A 20,671-nucleotide genomic window follows, 5' to 3' on the forward strand; every position below is an offset into this window, starting at 1 on the left:
CTACCAGGAACCGGAATACCATGTGTCGTCCTTCCCCTTTTTCGCCCAGGCGGATGGGTAAATCCACTCGTCCCACTGGGTGGACGACTCCTCCTCCAAACCCTACTAAAGGGTGGGATGCCGGATGTATGCAATCAGTCTGATATTTTAGTTTCGACAGACATTTGCTACTGATGAGATCTGAGGAGCTTCCGGTATCTATGAGGATTCGGCCAACTCTCTGGTTGGCCACTTTACATTCAATAACGATAGGGTCGTCATGCGGCCCTCTTACCCCTCCTAGATCTTCTTCAGTGATGACAATCTCAGGAAATGAATATTTGGAGGGCCGTTCTTGGTGAACGGAATTTACATCTAACCGTCTGATATTGTCTTTGTTGCCCCTAATAGTGGGGCCGCCTCCTGAGAAGCCGCCTGCAATGGTGTAGACGAATGCATCATCTGTATCGGAGCTGTCGGCCTGTTGATTCTTTTTGGTCGACTGCTTTTTTGAGGAAGTGTTCCCCGTAGATTTCTTGACATAAGTGTCAAGATCACCTTGCTCAGCCAGGCGGTCCAGATACAGCATGAGACTGATGCATTCATTGGTGTGATGACCAACATCTTCATGATAATCACATAATTTTTCTTGGTTCCGATTGTTTGCAGAACCCTTCATGGGGACCGGCTTCTCAATTAAAACCGTCCCTTGATTTCCTTTAGCATAAATTGGCCGTCCTTGTTAAACACATACTTTGGGGAGTATGGTTTGAATTCTTTTTTCTTCTTCTAGGACGGCTGTTTAGAGGAATCAGTTGCCCAAACCTCTTTTCTCTTCTCGTCTTTGTTTGACGACTGCTTCTGTCGTCCTTCTCTTTTGTCGGACCTTTTCCCGTCTGACTGTTTTATCGTACTACAAAGATCAGTCGCCTGTATATAGGCTTCCGCTTCAATCAAGGCCTCTTGAAGAGTCGCCACCCTTTTTCGGACCAAATCAAATTTGAAGGTCGACCCGTCTTTGAGACCTCTGAAAAAGTCAGTATAGGCTACTTCATCCGGTAACCCTTGAATCTGTATTCTCATCAGGTTAAACCGCCTGATGTAAGAACGAAGCCCCTCCTTCTCGCCCTGCTGAATTGTTCCTAAATCAAGGGTCGTCTTCTTCGCAGGGATGTTCATGGCGAAGTTGGAGGTGAATAAGTAAGCAAGCGTCTTGAAGTTATTTACACAACCAGTCGGCAGGTTGCCGAACCATTGTTGTGCGATTCCTTTGAGAGTCGCTGGGAAACACTTGCACCAAGTGGGATCATCCAACCCTTGAAGGTACATCAGGTTGGTGAATTCCATCAGATGGTCTTCTGGGTTAGTAGTGCCGTCATAGGCGCCTACTAATACATTTTTCACTTTGGCCGGTTGAGCGGCTTCAGTAATTTCCTTGGAGAAAGCCGACGACTGTTCACCAAGTCTAAGCAACCGTAGCTGCCAGTCCATAGGTTGGACATTTTTTGCTGCATGTCCACCAAATGGAGGTGGCTGTAAAAAATACTGTTGTTGCGGTACAAACGGTAAGTTTGGTACCGCCTGGTCGCTATGAAAGCCGCACTGACGGGAGCTGCCGCCTGACTGACTCTCATGATACGACTGAGTATGCCTCATCGAGGTATTTCGCAGACTGTCTTGGAAGTTTGAAGTAGAGGCCGACTCTGACAATCGGTCACTCTTCTTCTGCTCTAGCAGTAGCTGAGCGTCTGTGTATGTTTTCCTCGACCCGTCCGCCTGAATATGACGAACAAGTTTCCTATTTCCTGGAGTAGGAAAACGGTATTTTGTGAAATCAAGGGCAGGTGGCTCCCACTTCCTAGATTTAGGATGAGGGGTCGCCTCTCGCCCTTAAACTGGCTTCCTCTTCCGTGAAGTGGAGGGTTTCTTAGCCGACTGCTCCTTGTCCAGAGCAGGCGGCTTCTTGTTGATCAACTCTTGAATTTCTCCCTTGAAGTCCCTCATGAAGGTCATGAGTTCGTTCCTTGTGATGGGAGCAGACCCATCAGTCGGCTGCTGCCGAACAGGCGGTGCGCCTGCTGGCTCGCTTCCAGTTTGAAGATGTTTCCGTTCCCTCCTTTCGGTATGACGGGTACGTCGGGCCCTTAGGGTCCCGTCTGAAGCTGTGTGAGCTTCAACTTCAAATTCATTCTCAGTATCGTGGTCCGACTGAACTAGAGGGTCGTCCAGGGGACGTCTCTCTTCAGGAGCCGGTACAAACGTGGATGCCATCTCAGAAGTACTCTCCCCACAGACGGCGCCAAGATGTTTCGGGGTTTTCTGATGTCCTGCGGGAGAGTTACAATTCCGAGACTGGAACCGGACGCCTGTACCTGCAAAACAAACGGATGCTCCGGATGATTGGAGATCCGCCTCCGACGGTCAAGTTAGTACTTGATTAAGGAGTAATTAATGCGGAAATTAAAGTGATTGGGTCTCTCTAGGTGAGAGTGTTTAATGTGTGTAATCTGCGTAATCTCCCTTAATGAGGATTAAGGGAGGTATTTATAACTTCGGGAAACGTGCCAATCTAGGTTTAGGTTAACCTTGGGCTGATTGGGCTTCCCTCGGAAGTTGGGCCTAGGTGGCCGACTTCTCCATTAGGCATGGAGTATGCCACGTGTCATGACATAATAGGTCCAAGGCGGACGAATAAGCGTGTGCCACGTGGCAAGCCCTGAGAGGTCCAACTGGGGAACACTTGGCAGGACCTGATTGGCCCACGTGGCGCATTCCGATTGGTGGGAGCAAAATCCCCTAATCACGTCTCATAATACAATGTCTTTTTTTCTTTTTGGGTAAACTAAAATACAATGCCTTTTTCTATTTAAAGGTTATGCCTTTTGACATTATTACCCTTTTTTTGATGAGTTGTCATCTGTCTTCCTTATTTTTTTTTGTACTTTTAACGTCAATTTCCAACATTTTCTTTCTCTATCTCTTTAATTATTCCCAACCACTTTTTCTTTCTCTCTATCTCTCTCTAACCCGACATGCACATATGTACTTTTAATCATTAGTTTCAAGGAAATTACAACTTTCTTAATTCCCACGTAAAAACCCAAAGAGACACTGTATTATGAGACGAAAGGAGTATATATGATCTTGTTAACTTTTGTTTTATTGTGCATCTTCAATCCACAAGAGTAATAAGTTTAGATTAATCAGATAATTTATGATTAGTAAAAATCAGGTGCATAAAACATACCCTTATAGCTTGTTCTGCTCACCTATTATTTTCAGGTTTTTCGAGGAAAATAAGCTGAGATAAGATGAGTAAGGAAAAAGAATAAGTAATAAACTCTATTAAGAGCTACAAATAAATTCAATTTACAACTAAAATAAGTTTTGATAAGATAAAGTAAGATAATTTCAAATAAGATAAGTTAAATTCAGTAAAAATCAAGTGAATTTAAAGATAGTAGTAAGCGTTGGCTCTTGTAGGCCTTATTTTCATAAGTTACAGAAAATAATCTAGCTAACAGGCGTCCTAAAGCATTATGTATTAAATTTGAAAAATACATGACAAAATTAAGTGGCGATGAGTTCTCTTATCTAGCTAAAATAAGTTGGCACGTAATGTTAAATTTATATTTCATTTATACATGTCAATTGAAAAAAAATTATATTTTAATGATAATATCAATTGAAAATCCTCAATCCTCCATAATGACCATAACAGATTTGAAATACGCAAGCAACAAGAAGCAGAATAATAAACAACTACCCATCAAATGATTTAATACGGAGTCATACTTATTTTAATAGGAAGTAGTATTTGGGTATAGTGATGGTAAAACACTAAAACGTACGAGTATTAAAATGAAAAAAAGGAACAAGCTGATTTCTCCTCTTCCCGGCCCCCCTCTATGTTTCTCTCTCCACCGCAAATCCACCCCCCAAAAGCTAAACTCACCATTTCGCAAACTTCATCATCACTCGTAACCTTGCTTCGTTGCTTCTTTCTTTTTTATGAATAAATATATATATAAATAAACGACTACTTCATTGATTCGTAAATAAGATCCCCAAAAATATCCCACATTTTGCCATTTCTCCCCCAATTTTCTCTCTCTTCCATTCTTAATTTCACAGCTCAACCATTCAACCATATCCCCCCATAAATATTATTATGTTCATTCTTTTTAATAAATTTAATTAAGCCCCCAATCCCTTTTTTTTTCCGTCATTTATTTATTTCATTCAATTCTTTGACGATCAAATATATCATGCGGGTTAAAGATATGCATCCTCTCTGTTGCATATCATTAGAAGGCGGCGGCGGCGGTGGTGGCGATAGCAGCCCAGGCCCACGTATCGGGTCATTGGAATTAGCCCTATCTCCGGCGGGCAGCCTGAGGCGAAGCTCGACCCTGCCCGGATCGTACACGGGTAATGCAGGCAGTTTCCGGCGATCTGAAATGAGCGTCGCCGGAGCATTGTTCAAATGGACAAATTACAGCAAAGGATGGAGATCTCGATGGTTTTTGTTACGTGGAGATGGTTTGCTTTCTTATTGTAAGATTCTCTCCCCTCAATCCCTCAATTCTCTCTCCTCTTCTTTGGGAGATGACGTCACTGTCATCGGTGATTTGACATCACCGCGCCTTATTCGTTTGGATAGTTGTGGTCGCAAGAAGGATTCCAAGAATAACTCCGTCGTTCATCTCAAGGTACTAACGGAATGCATTTCTTTTTTCAATCTCACAGAAAGTTTATTTCTTTTTTTATTGATAATTTATCCTTTTTCAGTTTTTTTTTTTTTTCTTCAGGAATTATAATTAAATAGTCCATAAAATTGAAATTGAAATTGAAAAAAGAAACGGAAATTTAGGGGTTAAAGAAAGAAAGAAAGAAGGGGGAGGTGGGGTGGGGAACTGGGTGTTAATAAGGAGTGGGTCACATCAACAGGTGGGTAGGCCATGAAATAGGGAGGGGGGCTATATGCCTATAAGGGGCTATTAGCCTATATTACTTGTATAATGTTAGGTGGGGTCGCTCTCTCACTCTCCCATCTATCAGTCATCTCTATCATCCGCAACTCCTAAATATTTGGTCTTTCTTTCTTTGTTTTTCTGTTTCCCTTTTTTTAATTACCTGTTTTCATATTTGTTGCTCTTTTATTGGTACTTTTGTTGCATGCCTTTCTTAGCTTCATATTATGTTTTCATATCTCTAATGTGTGTGTTCTGGTAAGTTCTAATTCTAAACGTGATATTTTTATTCACCTAATTTTTAGTTATTGTTATTTTCAACTTTTAGTAATGTAGAGGTTGTCTGGATTGTTCGTTGGCTTTAAATTACAGGCTTGCGATCTGTTTGAGCTCACTTTTGGTGTTATATTTGATAACTAACAATTGTATGATTATCAAGTTTCAATTTTTGATTTTTATATATTTGTATGTTCATTTTAAGTGTATGTTTATACTTGTATATTCTGCTTTCATGTAATTTGATTCTAATCACTGTTGTGGGATTTAGGAATTTTGGTTTCAATGTGGGTCTTTGATATTGTTACCTTGACAAAAACATAATCTTGTCCTTAGGGTTTTAGCCTTTTTGGTTCTACAATATGCAAAAGATGTTGAATTCCACCTTCATAGATGGACAGATCTAATTAATTCATTTATAAATGGGTATTGGTGTTTCTCCATTCGTCCCATAGCTGTGATATAGACAATTGCGTTTAGACTCGACTATTGTTGGCCATTTACATAAGACACCAATGCTTGCTTCTTTCTTTTTAAGCTATTCTTTCCCCTCTACTGTAAATTGGATTGTATTGAACTCTTTTCCGGATATCTTTATCTGTTATTTTAAACAAATAGATGAGTTTCCTGGTTTGGACATGCAATTTGTTGGATAAATGTGGAAAGGAAAGTAAATTATGATATGCAGAACTGTTAATTTTATTTTCTGGTAAAAACTTTAGCAGTTTAGTAGTTTTCCCTTTGCAGAACTGTTTTGGTGTAAATTGAACTTTGCAACTTGAATCGGTTTGTCAAGGCTAAGATTACCGTCTCTTTTAATTCTTTTCTTTGGTTATAGACCTGATTATATTAATCCCTACCTTTCCTGAAATTTCAATTTGGGAGGACAAGCATGTGTGTTTGTGTGTGCAGGGTGTAATTTCTTTGTTGTCTAGCAGCCAATGTATTAATTTGCCTAAATTTAAGGATTTAGTTTGTGTAATTTAACTGTTATCCTATGATGATAAACCTTTTTTTGTGTGTGTGTGTGTGTGCGTGACATACAAGTTATTTTCAGCTATTATGGCTTGAACTTTTTAAAGTTACATTCAACATGGAAAATGTTCTAGCTCAAGTGCTTAACTTCACCCCTATAACCCTAATGGTTTCATTTGAGGTGCTCTAACATTCAGTATTGGAGATGTTGATGATTTTGAACATAATTTAATATTACTCGATTCCCATTGTTCTCTTGTGATGATTGAGATAGAATTTTTGTTGAACTTGCAAATTTTGGATGATTGTTGGAATCTAAAGAACACCCTACATCTAAATATCTAATGCTCTAGAGTCTAGATCACACCTAATTTTTTTGCTGGATAGGAGGAATAGTGTTATTTGTGAAAAATATTTCAATTCGTTTCAAAAGTTTGATTGTATATAAATTGTAAGCAGGTATCATCATTTCGAGAGAGCAGGTCTGATGATAGGAGGTTTTACATATTTACAGCTACAAAGACTCTTCACCTAAGGACTAATTCAAAACGTGAAAGGGCGCTTTGGTTAGAAGCTTTGGCATCAGCAAGAAGTCTCTTCTCCCTGAGAAGACCACTGAATGATAATCTCCCACTTTCTCCTGACAGCATTTCCATTTCAACTGAAAGATTAAAGAAGCGATTGGCTGAAGATGGGGTCAATGAGTTGCTTGTAAAGGAGTGTGAGCAGATTATGCTTTCAGAGTTCTCAGACATACAACGAAAGCTGAAAGTTCTTTGTGAGGATAGATCCAATTTGCTGGACACATTAAGGCAGTTGGAGGTAATTTCTACTGCTCATATAGCCTCTACTATGATTTGATTTGAGTTCATTATTATCACGGTGGATGACTGGACAAACTCTTACAAAAAATGATTAACAGTTCTCTGTGAGTTATGCTTTCCATTAGAATATCATCCCTCATTCAAATTCTTTACTTAAGAGCTATTACTTAAATTTTGATCTTTATTGTTGGCAAATAGTTAGGATGTACAGACTGTGGATTACATAGGCTTGGCAATACTAGAACTTGGGCAAACAAACAAACTAGATAGCGTAAGGTTGTCTTCTTATGAGAGTTGGTTATGAATTATTTCGTCGAAATTGGGATATCTTCCCAAGACTGTTACATTTTTTCTACAATATTTTTGGTTAAAATTAGTGAGTCTTGACCACCAAAGTCAAGTGGTTGTTTGGTTGGAGTCCTTGAATCTACAATTCCTATGTTATTCTCATGAACGGAATAAAATTGTTTGATTGACCAAGGGGGGGTTTAGGTAAGCAACTCCCCCCATTCAGTGAGAATTAGAACTTTCTTACTATACTTAGCTGTTATGCCAATCAAACGACTACGAGTAGTTCCTAAAATGTATTGGAAGTCAACTAAACAGCTACAAGTACAAAATTTGAGGTTTTCTTTGGAAAAAAAAAAAAAAAAAACAAAAACAAAAGCTAGGTACTTGTTAGTGTGTATGTATTTACTCTTACTATTTAGTTTATGGGTGTAAGTGAAGTCTGGTAAAGGTATGTTACTGAAGTTGGGTACAAGCGACCAAATTGAGTGTTGGGACAGTAGGCGAACAATGACGAGATGTTAGGGTCAGCTAACTTAGAAACGAATATAAGCAAAAGGCCCAATAATAAAAAAAGACATCCCAATACCAAATAGGTTAGGCCCAACTTGAGCTTGATACTTCCTTCTTCTGAAAGGAGAAGACGACATGTCTGTCAACATTAAAAATTGGTGCTATATCTATCTATGGCCACAACCACAATCGAGCTTACTTGAAAATCTGCTCAAACTTTTCAATGTCAAAATAAGATGTGCTATGCTTCTGCTATCATGTAATCTCATCCTCTTTAATTTTCATTTCTTTTTAAATTCTCTTCATTCTTCATGTAAGCTCAATGTTATTGCAACTCCGAATAAATCTATTTGGCTTCATCTGGGCAATTACTAGTCAGTACTAAATCAGCTTTGCCATACCGATTTTAAGGAGAAACATCAATTTTGCTTAATTTGACTATCCTATCCAAATTTCGCCACATCCTCAATTATGACCAAATTAAAGACTCTAAAGTATCAAGTATGTCTGATTTTTTCTTCAACAACAAAAAAAAAAAAAAAAAAAAAAAAAAAAAAAAAAAAATGTATGTCTGAATTTTGTTTTTCTTGCAGAAATTTGCCCATCTTTACATGCCTTTTGGGTTTTGTAACACTTTATTTTGGGCATTTTTTAGTTTAACTGAGGCCATCTTATGATTCTTATCTATCAAGGGTTAATTGACTTGCTCGCATGGCAATTGCAAGCTAGATGGTGCTTACTGCTTAGCATGTCATATCAGTTTCCCTGAAAAGTACGTCTTAAAATATGCGTATACATTTGTAGTGTCTCGAGATCCTTGTCTTGTAAACAAAAAGGGAAATGAAGTTGATCCTTATCAATAGCTATATGTCAATTAAACAGTATGCATATATATATATATATCAATCATAAGCTCCTCTTTAATATTTGTTTTGTAGGCAGCAAATGTCGATGCTGAAGCTCCAGGAATCAATGATAATGAATATCATCTTTCCAAGAACGAATACCCCAGCCTAGAGCGTGCTAAATATAGTGGTATTAATGCTATGGTGCTCTTTCTGTCTACTCCTCTTTTTGTTATGCTATTAAACAACATAGAATGAATATACTGTATTTATAAGATTCACCTTCTGGTTTATGTGTTCTTTCTGGTGTAGTTTCGGACTGCTTGTTAAGATCTAGCATATTAGATGTTCTGTACTACTTTCGTTATTTTGACTCTCGATTCGTTTATAGTTTTCCTATTCTTCTGAAATTAGATTCAAGATTTTTATTTCAGTCAATCTCTGTTTATTCCCCTTCTGTTCCCTCTAGCTTCATACATTGACAATACAAAAATTAAATCTCTGTTTTGCATCATGATAGTTTTACTGATCCCATGTTTGGGGAATAGTATATGTTGCTGTTATTGATTGGGAATTGAAGCTGTGGGCGCATTGTTGGCTATTTTCTATATATGAGATATATATCGAATTGCCCATTTTTTTTTGGATTTTGTCTTGACTCTTTCAAGTGGGAGTTCATATTTATTGCTAACCTTTTTAATTATGTACTTTGTAGAGCTACAGCTTTCTGGTCTTGAGATTTTTAAAATAATCTTCACTTCCACGACCATGTTCTGTACTATTATTACTTCTTGACTTTTGTTTGCTTTTGGATGTCTAGAATGTAGTACCACTGAATCATCTGATGACACTGAGAAACAAGACGTGGAGGAGGCATCAGATGAAGACGAATCTTGCTATTATGATTCAAAGGACTACTTTACTGAATCTCCATCTCGTCTTTTTGGCAGTGGTATGGACACTGAAGGTCAAGTTGGTGATGTGAACTATGCTTGGCCTACGGAGGCCTCAGGTGAAGCTCTATGCTCACACATTGAAAGGCGTAAAAGGCTTCCTTATCCAGTTGAAAAGGAAAAACCTGTCAGTCTCTGGTCTATGATCAAAGACAATGTAGGAAAAGATCTTACGAGAGTATGTCTCCCAGTGTACTTCAATGAACCTATATCATCACTTCAGAAATGCTGTGAAGACTTGGAGTATTCCTACCTTTTGGATCGAGCGTATGAATATGGTCAAGCGGTAAGTTCATGAGTCCTTATGTTTCTCGGTCTTACTCCATGGTTTAGGCAACCAAGGGCTGGGAAAGGAGATCCTGATTTACTCTGTTGGTTGTTAGGAGTTGTATTCAGTATCTATATTCATATTCAATAATTTCAGTGCTCTTTCAATGAAAAATACAGAGTTCTATTTTATTCTTCACGAGAACTTAATGAAGATAGACCTGGGATGCAAATTTTACTAAATTAAGTTGGGGGTGGAGGCTTTTTCTGAAGACCAATGTTTGCTTTCTTTTCTTGCTTGTTCTATACCTCTATATTGAGTATTTCCACCAAGTCAAAATCCTGCTTCGATCTCAAATTATCGCATTCTCTATAGTCTGTACAATGTGTTAACAGTATTAATGCTGTATGCTATATATTTTCTAATGCTATTTGTTAGGGAATCTTTATTTTTTCTATAGTTCCCTAGTTAGATAGGGATGTATAATTGGTGTTAGGAATATACAATATAGCCAAGAACTTTTTTTTGGGAATGGTTTGACCGTAAACTCTAGTCTCTACATATTCATCGTTATTGGCAAGAATGTATGCCCAGTCAAATTTTCTTTTATGCCACTGCATATCTGATTGTGTGCACATTTCTTGCAGGGAAACAGTCTTATGAGAATTGCGAACGTTGCAGCCTTTGCCGTTTCTGGCTATGCATCTACAGAAGGCCGACTCTGTAAACCATTTAATCCTTTGCTAGGGGAAACTTATGAAGCTGACTTTCCTGAGAAAGGAATTCGGTTTTTCTCTGAGAAGGTTAGTAAATGCCTGAGCTTTCTGGTGTTTATAACTGTTTCTGAGTTTTCTTTTATTACAAGTCCAACCGTTCTTTTTCATTTGATTCCTTCTAAGTTAAATTGGGAGTGTACAAGGTTGTCTACAAATTCAGAAAACACTTGCTAATCACCTGAATTATGTATTAGATTACAAGCATTAGGGAAGAAAAGGCTTTGTGTTCAAACTGTATTTGTGACCAGTGCAAGGAGCCAAGCACCAATGTCCATGGAGCTGCTCCTTTGACCAAAACAGAAGAGGATTTTATTCAAGTATTGGAAGCTTTTAGAAAATGTTAATCACTATCTAATGGATGTCCTAATTGTGTTATCATTGGTTATCCTAGGTAAGCCACCACCCCACTCTCATAGCCTGCCATTGTGACGGTAAAGGGTGGAAGTTCTGGGCAGATAGTAACTTGAAGACCAGCTTTTGGGGTCAAACTATTCAACTTGATCCAGTTGGAGTATTGACTCTTGAGTTTGCTGATGGAGAGATATTCCAATGGAGCAAGGTGTGGCCTTTTATCTCTATTATTCTAAGAATTACTTGCCTTAATTTGCTTCGCTATGAATTTTACAATTAAATGTCTTCTACTTTTTTTTTAATTTTAGGTTACAACTAGCATTCATAACCTTATCATTGGAAAAATTTATTGTGATCATCATGGAATGATGCACATACGTGGTAACCGTCAGTACTCATGCAACCTTAAATTCAAAGGGCAGACTTTTCTTGACAGGAATCCCCGCCAGGTAAATTGTCTACTGTTATAATCTTTGAAGGAAGATAGGAATCTTCCCTTGATTTATGGATTCTGTGGAAGTAATTTGTTTTGCTTTCTTTTTGCACTGCTCTCATCTGCCATGTATGGTTGGAAACCTATACTAGTAAGAATATCTAGTTGTCTTGACTAAACAAGATGAAGGGTCATCTAGACGATGAATGGTATTCAGTATCTTTGTTGTGATTTTTTGGTCCCATGCAGTATTTAAAAAAGCTTGCCTAAGGCACACGGCGCTACGGGTCATGCGCCTTTTGTGGTTTCCATGAAGCACACTTAGGAGTACACCAATTTTTATGTTTTTATTTTTCAATCTTTTACTGTTTATCAGGTGTGCCTCACTTCAATGAGGCGTGTCGTCTATGGCACAGGGAACTTAAAATCCCTTGGCTCGCCTTGGGCTTTTTTATACACTGATCTCATGTGATTGTTTCTAATTTGGATCTTGATGATCCAATAGAGAGAATTTAGAAGGTAGTGACATCTATGAGGGAGATAATTGTGTGTCAAAAAAAAAAAAAAAAGAGGGAAATTGGCATTTTTTTTAACTCTTAACAAGAATTGTTATGCACAAACGCTCAACTCAATGTCATATTATATGCTCATTAAATAATACAATGACCCCCTATATACATGGTTATTTGGCTAACATAAACTCTTAACTTAGATAAAATTCTAATATGATTCTTAGTGTTCCCATAAACTCATATTATGAATTAATGGGCCCATTTTATATATTTATGTTAGTTAGCCCAGAAAGTATAATAAATGTCACCTTGAGTAATTAACTTTGGGTCATTCTGCTCCCTCATTATTCCCCCCTTCCTTGAGAAAAGGATCCATCCTCTAATGAATGTCCTCTTGTAAGCATTCACAATGTCATGAATCAAGGGTACCTTTGGATTAAAATATATTCTAATTTGAATTTTAAACATTCTTTTTAATTCATCGTCCTCCCAATAAGCAGGATTACCCTTTGAAACCAAAAATTGCAACAACAGATGAAGGAAATACAATGTAATTATATTATTTTTTCTACTTGATCCTGCACCAGTTTTTATAATCAATTTTCCCTGCAGGTTCATGGTTTTGTTGAAGATGGCGAAGGGAGCAGAGTAGCAACAATATCTGGAAGGTGGGACGATAGTATTTATTGTATTGAAGGAGATGGAAAGAATAAGCGTAAAGATTTAAATTCATCAGATGATGCTTCTTTGATTTGGAGAAGGACCAAACCTACTCCTAATCTTACTCGATACAACTTAACACCATTTGCCATTACTCTCAATGAACTTACTCCTGGGCTTAAGGTAGACCCATCACTTTGTATAGACCTGTCACTTTGTGCATTCTATTTAAGTTTTTCTGTTTCTCTAATTGTTTCTGATAGTTTTGTGATTCTGGATATTTGATCACGGATTAAGGAGAAGCTTCCCCCAACAGATTCAAGGCTTAGACCTGACCAGCGACATCTAGAGAATGGGGAGTATGACAGGGCGAATGTTGAGAAGCTACGTCTGGAGACGAGGCAGCGAATGGTATGCTTAATCTCATATAATGTTTTGAGTATAGTTTATTCTTATTTTGAACGCATACGCATATTTTTCCCTGAAATTTTTGTGACTGCCAATTTTCTGGTGAGATCTTTATTTTAATGACTTGTGAAAATGGCATCTGCTATTAGCTGCTCTCATTCTGATAACCTTTTTTTAGTGGCTTGCATGCTAACACAGTGAACATACTCTGTATAGCACCTTCTCCTGTTTAAGGCTTGCTTACTGTTGTCATACTATCATTGTTCCTAGATAAGTAGGTATAATCCGTGCTGTCAAGAAAAAAAAAAAACAGTAGATATAATCTGATTATCTTTGTTACTTTGACTCTTTATTTTGTCTCATGTACCCTTCTCAGAAACTCTATAATAGTGGATTCCTTATTCAACACTTTAATTTACATCCAGCACCTCAGATTATTTTGAGCTACATTATGGAGAAAAAAACAAGTGTTTAAACTGGGTTTGGAAAAAGAAAACTGTCATATGCGCTCTAAAATGGGCTTGAAATAACAATAATTCATACGAAGTACAAAAACTTGCGAACAAGGCAACCTAAAAGGTGTGTATATGTGATGCGTATTTTTGACGGTTTATATTAATTGGAAGGATTTGAGTGATTTTAATCGGTGGAAATTTGAAAGATAGTCTTAGAAGGCAACGACTTCTAAGTTTGATCTTAGGAGCAACGATCCCAAAACCCTAGTTAACAACTAGTTTGAAACTTAACAAAGTTCTCTTCAAGCAAAAGCTCAATAATCTCAACTTTTAATTCATAAACGTTCTCCTATAATTGTTGACATGTATCAAATATATATAGGAAAAATAAATCTAACCTACTTGCCCTTCAAACAAACTAAATAAAAAGCCCTAATAATTAATTAATGAACCAAGAGAGTCCACTAATTAATTAACACAAATTTGGAAGCCCAAGGCCCCATAACTACTACTAAGAAAATAATAAAAACATTATTAAAAACTCACTTGTAAAACCCCTACTTTAAGAGTAAGGTAAAACCAAGAGAGTACCTAAATAAAGCAATAAAAATAGTTATAAAAAGGGGAATCGATTCACAACATTCCCTCCCTCTTAAAAAAAACTTGCCCTCAAGTTTCGTTTGGAAGACAAGGTACCAAGTCACTAGCCCTCATAGTAGCGCAAATTCCCGCTCCAAGAAGTACTTGAAAAGTATCATAATTCTCCCTATGCATAATCTTGAAAGGTCCTTCCTCTAATGGTTCATTCTTACCTCTAGAATTATTAAAGATTTTCTTAGCATTTAAAGATAAGAAAACATAGTCACCAATCTCAAAAGGATGTTGGTTTCTCAATGATAACATATTAGCCCTTCTTTCCTTTTTATCAAGTTTAGGCATAATCAACAACTCTCTAGCAGGAGCTTGAATAGGTGGCGCCTTAGGGGGTAAAGGATGTAATTGAACACTCTTGTCCCCAACCTTCACCGAATAAACATTCGTCACATCATTAAATAACACCCCTCGATCATATTGCTAAGGATGACCCAAGAGTATAGAACAAGCAGTCATAGGTAAAATATCACACCACACACTATCAGAATATTTACCCATGAAAAAGTTCACCAAAGCTTGCCTTTTAACTTGTAGTCCATCTCCATCATGTAACCAATTAAGCTTGTAAGGAGTAGGATGGTCCTTAGTAGAGAGATTCATAGTGTCTACTAGTAGATGCAACATTGGTACACGATCCCGTATCTATGATCAACGAGCAACTCCTATCACCTACTTTGCATATAGTATGGAACAAATTTTCCCTTTGCTCATGTGTAATAGGAGGAACAAAATCAGCATGCGAAACTCTCCTTAAGATACCGTCAAACTCTTCAAAATCAAACTCTTCCTGTGCATTGAGCAAAGATAAGCCAACAACATTCTATGTTCCTTCTTGGATACCGTCACTTTGTTACCACAATCTCTAGCAATGTGTCCCATGCCTTGGCACTTGAAACAAACTTTTTTCGCCAATACAGCTTGTTCGGGAGTAACAACAATCATCTTTCCTTCATTGTTTAAATTGTTAAAGTTGATATTCGAACCCTCACCATTAAAGAATGACTTCCTCTCCTTGAAATTAGAAGTTTTCTTTTCTTTCTCCTGTTCTCAAATCTCTCTGCCAACCTTAAGACATCATCAAAGGACACATAATTTGATGTTTCCACCTTGTGAGAAATCGAAGGTGTAAACCCTTTTATGTATCGTCCAATCTTCATCTCCTCTTTTTCCTGCAAATCACAAAGCATGCACAATTTCTCAAACTCTTTAGTGTATTCGGCAACACTAAGACTCTTTTGTTCAAGATGATTCAACTTCAAGAATTGATCTTGGATAAATTCCCGTGGTAGGAAACGTTTCCTTAATTGTCTCTTCAACACACTCCAAGTATTAATTCGTGGCTCATCTTCTCTTTGTCTCTTGGCATGTAGATTCTCAAACCATAAAGAAGCAAATCTCGTCAATTTTAGGTTTGCAACCTTGTAGGCTTTTTGCTCATCAAAACCTTTGTAGTCATAGACCTTTTCCATCTGACGAACCCAATCTAAAAAGACTTCAGCATCTCCATCACCCGTAAATTCCGGAAGTTCCAACAATTTCAAATCTCGATCATTGTCAATTGGAAAATTTCTCATAATTCCCCTAGGTTGTTCGTTGTTGATTATTCTTCCTTCCCCGACCACCTGAGTTGATAAAGTTTCGACCCTTTGATTGGTTTGAGCAATTTCTTGCGTACTCTTCTCAATTTTTTCATTCATTCGTTCAAGACTCGCATTAAAATTTCTCATCATATCAACAAGCATAGTATCAAGGTCCTCCTTTGTTCAGTTACTCATGATGTCGAAATTATAATATCAGATGAAGGTAGCTCGATTAAATCAATTATCAAGAATCACTACAAAAAGAATTTCAGGCACTACTACAATGCTACCTCAGATTTTATATTTTATTTTATTTATTAAATTAAATCAGCAGCAACTCCGCAAGATTGAAATCCCAATATTACAATCACTCCCAGCCGTCAAATACAATTTGCAGAACTTGAATGCAATTAAATCATGGAATTTAAGGTAAAGCCTTCAATTAAAAAGAGTCTTGCAGTACTATGTCGGCCCAACTAACAATATTTGCAAACTACAATGTAAAAAGCCACGCAAGTGACGCAACCATGCAATCTCTATGTAGCCAAGAATCCCACTTTGCTTCTAAAACTAATAAGATATTATAGGAATTTTATTTTATCACAATTTGCACGATCAACAAAAGACAAAACAAATTGATAATTTCGTACCTGATAATTATAATTAACCCACAAAAATCGTGTAAGTGTCGTAAAGAAACACTCACCAGGCTCTATGATACCAATTTGATGCGTATTTTTGACGGTTTATATTTAATGGAAGGATTTGAGTGATTTTAATTGGTGGAAATTTGAAAGATAGTCTTAGAAGGCAACAACTTCTACGTTTGATCTTAGGAGGAGCGATCCCAAAACCCTAGTTAACAACTAGTTTGAACCTTAACAAAGTTCTCTTCAAGCAAAAGCTCAATAATCTCAACTTTTAATTCATAAACGTCCTCCTATAATTGTTGACATGTATCAAATATATATAGGAAAAATAAATCTAACCTACTTGCCCTGCAAGCAAATTAAATAAAAAGCCCTAATAATTAATTAATGAACCAAGAGAGCCCACTAATTAATTAACACAACTTTGAAAGCCCAAGACCCCATAACTACTACTAAGAAAATAATAAAAACATTATTAAAAACTCACTTGTAAAACCCCTACTTTAAGAGTAAGGTAAAACCAAGAGAGTACCTAAATAAAACAATAAAAATAGTTATAAGAAAGGGGAATCGATTCACATCAATATGTATATCTTATATGTAAAATTATATGGAAAAATAAATTAAGAGTATGTCTCATGAGTTCTTGGCTACCAAATCCATGTCAGTTTTAGGACAGTGTCCCTGTGTTTGAAATTTTAAGCATTGACATGTCTTACATTTGGGTACCTGATCAAGTCTGAGTAACAGTGGATATAATGGCTTATTGGCTATATGTATGTCAAATAGTTTCTGGTATATTCAGTTGTATTTAGGCCCCGTTTGGTTTGATGTAAAACATTTTCAATTAAAATTTAATTTTCATGAAAAACATATTTTTAAGGAAAACCACATTTGGATGTTTGTTTTCCTTTGTTTGGTTCTTACAAGAAATGTTAAAGAGAAACTAAAAATAGGAGTGGTAATGTGGGGATGGATGAAAGGAAAGTAAATGGGAGACAAGGAGAAGGGAGGAAAATGTGGCTTCCCTTTTTTTGTAAAGGAAAATGATTTCCACCATTATATATGTAATTTTCCACCATTGGGAATATTATTTTCCACCCCTTCACAAACCAAACAAAGGAAAATGGAACATAATGGGAAAATCATTTTCCATGAAAACATTTTACATCAAATCAAACGGGGCCTTATACCCACAGCATTTTGAATATTCTGAAATTCTGGCAGCTCAGCAAGTAGCTTTTTCAGAGATATTTTCAAGTCAACTATACAGTTGACTCGTTTAGATTCCAGCAAGCACTGAAGCTGTGGAGATTCGCTTTTTTTACAATATGATCCTAAGTTTTTCAGTTCTTTTTATCTTATCATCTCTTTCTTAAGTTTCATCTGAGTCTGCTTGGTCAATCATATCATTTTGGAAAGTTTATATTGCAAATAACCTCTCTTTATTATTTATTTGGCAAGCCTGTATGCATTCTACCCTTTTTGACCTTCACTGAGCTACTCATCTTTAGAGACGTCATGACAATGTTGATGCTGTTTTTGACATTGGATTCAGGAATGCCTGTGAAATAGATTTGGTTGTGCAAATGTCAGAAACGTATTTGGTATCAGGAAGGATTGGAAAGGACTAATTTTTTCATTGTTTACTAAATAGGAATTTGTTTGTGTTTTATGAGTTCATCAGAGTTGGTTTCAAATGTTCTGAAATTTATCATCTTGCATTGCAGTCAAGGAAAATACAGGAAGATGGATGGCGACCTCGATGGTTTGAGAGAGAAGGTGAAGACGGACCTTACCATTATAAAGGTGGATATTGGGAGGCTAAAGAGAAGGGAAATTGGGATGGGTGCCCAGATATCTTTGGAGAAATTATTGAAGCCTCTGACAACCTCAACCCAAGAGGCTAAAGAATGAACATAGTTAACTAAGGTGCAAACTCCTTTTCTTACAGCTTTTCCCCTGGAGTCTTTTTAGTTTCTTGCATTTCTTTTTAACATACACATCGTCGTAACACTCAAATTAGTTAATATACATCTTAAGAACTCTCTCTGACATGTATACTCTTGAGCGTGTAAGTATTGTAGAGAGAGAATTAAGTTTTCATGTAAACATCAGAAAGTTTTCAATTCAGAAAGCAAGTTGGAAAGATATAATGGCTTTCCCCGATTTAGGTCTTGGTTTGATTGTCAGGGAGAGTGACTGAGGAGCATAGCAATCTCTTGTTGCCTGAGATAGACAGGCTGGGAGCCCCAATTTATCTCAGGAAATTTATCTAAAAGCATGATCAGATACCGTAGGTTTATGTTATAGAAGTTCCAGTATGATCTGAACTATTTTGTTCTCCCTGATCCAGAAGCTGTCTGAACCTGGTGGCACTACCCAAATCTGAAACTGTTATAGCCGCCCTTGCTGCTATCATTTGAAGCGCACCATTTTATGAGGAAGTGGGAGACTTTCAAGTTAATCCGCTGCTCTCTTTTGCTGATGTATGGAGATTTCACAGTTTTATTGGCCAGAAAATGAGAGTAAGGTCGACAAAATTCTTGTGGAGCCACCAAAGTAAAAAATGTAGTCCTTGTTATAGTTAGATGATTTTTTGTATTTTCAGAGGAATAAATGTGGAGGGATCTTTTTGGGTGCAGGAATCACAGAGATGTATGTAGGAAATTGTGGTAAATATCTGCAGCTTAATATTTCCATTACTTAGTTTTCCAGCCCCCAGTTGTATCACCCCTTTTATTTTCCCTTTTTCCTCCAAAGCTGTAAATTTTATAAAGTGTAGTCATAAAAAAGGTCGCATTGAAACTATTCGAGTTATTTTTGTAATACTACCTCATGTCATTCAAAGGCAACTCATAACAATTCATTATTGATTTTTGTTACTGAAATATTCTCATCATTGCTACAGATATAATATAATTACTAACAGGCCAAATTTAAGTCTATTGGTATACCTTCTAACATGGCAAAATACAAGTGTTGTACGTTGTACCATTATCCCATTTAGTTACAGTGCTAGAGTCGTTGAGGTGTGAATTATCGAGCCTTTAGCTGAACTCGTGATAGAGCTTAAGGAGTCTTGTTCATCATTAGAATAATAGATTTGCAATAGTGAATTTACTAACTGTTGGCAATGTACGTTTTAGGAATTGTATTTTGTTGTATAGGTATAATTAAAGCAAGCAAATAGTGTAAATCTTGTTGATTATGAAAGTTGAGGTAGAAGTAGGCTTCAAGAAGGATCGATAGCATTAAATGATCATCAATCATCCATGCAATTAGTATGAATATGGATCCATATGACAGTACAAATGTTGACGGTTGCATCAATCGTGTTCTTCTTGCATCGTATGTCACATATTTTTGTCTTGGTGGCCCAAGTTACTGATGGTTTATGTTTGTTTAATGTGAATTGTTCTTTTACGGTGTTTAATTTGGCAAGGTTTGGTCTAATCCCATTTGTTATTCTAGTCTTCTACTGAACAATAGTGCTGTGATGCTGCATACACGGTACATGACACTCTATGGTATGGATCCATTCTTTTTTAGCAGAGCTAAGCTAAGTCTTATCATCCACAATATCGTCAAGCTTCTATTATATTTGTTAGTCAATTCAGTTTTAGCTCGACCTTAGTAGTATACACACTAAGGTTAAGTATGATTTTCCATCGGAGCTAGCTACTCATGGTGATTTGCTGGTTCATTAGTTAGCTAACATGTATTTTTTTTAATAAAATAAGATTCAATCAGCGTTTTGAGTTTTAATCTATTCCTATTGAATTTTGAAAATGATGTCCATACATGACCTATAAAACCAGAACCCTTTAGCTGGATTTACAACCAATTTCATGTACGACCCGGAAGGCTAGTGTGCCAAACGGTCTATGAGCAGCTTGAACGCTCCAGCGGTCATATATGGCTGTAAAGTCTGTAATATCTTGATTGCCATAAACTTTCCATTATGGAAAACGCATGCAATAATAATATAGAATGTGTATCGTATAGTATATATAATGACCTTGTACCAGACCAGAAACAAACAATATAATGAAATTAAACTAAATTTGTAGGTAAATTCTGAAGGAGTTGATCATATCGCTAGGAACAAACTACTGAACCGCTTGTTGATAGGTACATACTGGTAAACATTAGTGGACGAAAGTGTTAAACTGTCATTACCTAATCCAACTACATACACTAATGACAGCTTTGATCACATATGCGTGTACCACACATTAACTCTAAAAGTCTAAACGGCACTCAAGTAATTAAACCAGCTCGACAATCAAGCACCT

The 20,671-nt window shown here is 36.9% G+C and overlaps 1 protein-coding gene across 7 annotated transcripts; it reads left to right on the plus strand.

Moving 5' to 3' along the window:
* The first annotated feature begins 3,769 nt into the window (after window positions 1-3,769).
* Window positions 3,770-19,258, plus strand: LOC110732756 (oxysterol-binding protein-related protein 2A-like). 7 transcript variants are annotated; one of them, XM_021912749.1, is made up of 11 exons: window positions 3,775-4,691; window positions 6,663-7,025; window positions 8,767-8,863; window positions 9,494-9,912; window positions 10,542-10,697; window positions 11,062-11,229; window positions 11,330-11,470; window positions 12,579-12,809; window positions 12,918-13,037; window positions 18,104-18,305; window positions 18,733-19,258. In XM_021912749.1, exons 1-10 carry the CDS (start codon window positions 4,248-4,250, stop codon window positions 18,281-18,283), a joined length of 2,319 nt encoding a protein of 772 aa, XP_021768441.1. In that variant the 5' UTR covers window positions 3,775-4,247; the 3' UTR covers window positions 18,284-18,305; window positions 18,733-19,258. The 7 variants fall into 7 exon arrangements, with proteins under 7 accessions (XP_021768443.1, XP_021768441.1, XP_021768440.1 ...); XM_021912748.1 differs by having other exon boundaries at window positions 3,776-4,691; window positions 18,730-19,258; XM_021912750.1 differs by having other exon boundaries at window positions 3,778-4,691; window positions 12,924-13,037; window positions 18,730-19,258.
* Window positions 19,259-20,671: the final 1,413 nt, after the last annotated feature.

Source organism: Chenopodium quinoa, unplaced genomic scaffold (assembly GCF_001683475.1).
Source record: "Chenopodium quinoa cultivar QQ74 unplaced genomic scaffold, ASM168347v1, whole genome shotgun sequence".
Classification (NCBI taxonomy): Eukaryota; Viridiplantae; Streptophyta; class Magnoliopsida; order Caryophyllales; family Amaranthaceae; genus Chenopodium; species Chenopodium quinoa.

What these genes read in the sequence shown, in the direction of transcription:
- LOC110732756 (XM_021912749.1), top strand. Translation starts at nt 4,248, where the DNA reads ATGCGGGTTAAAGATATGCATCCTCTCTGTTGCATATCATTAGAAGGC. An exon ending in ACTCCGTCGTTCATCTCAAG is followed by an intron (nt 4,692 to 6,662) that starts GTACTAACGGAA and finishes AATTGTAAGCAG; the next exon opens with GTATCATCATTTCGAGAGAG. An exon ending in TGGAGACGAGGCAGCGAATG is followed by an intron (nt 13,038 to 18,103) that starts GTATGCTTAATC and finishes CTTGCATTGCAG; the next exon opens with TCAAGGAAAATACAGGAAGA.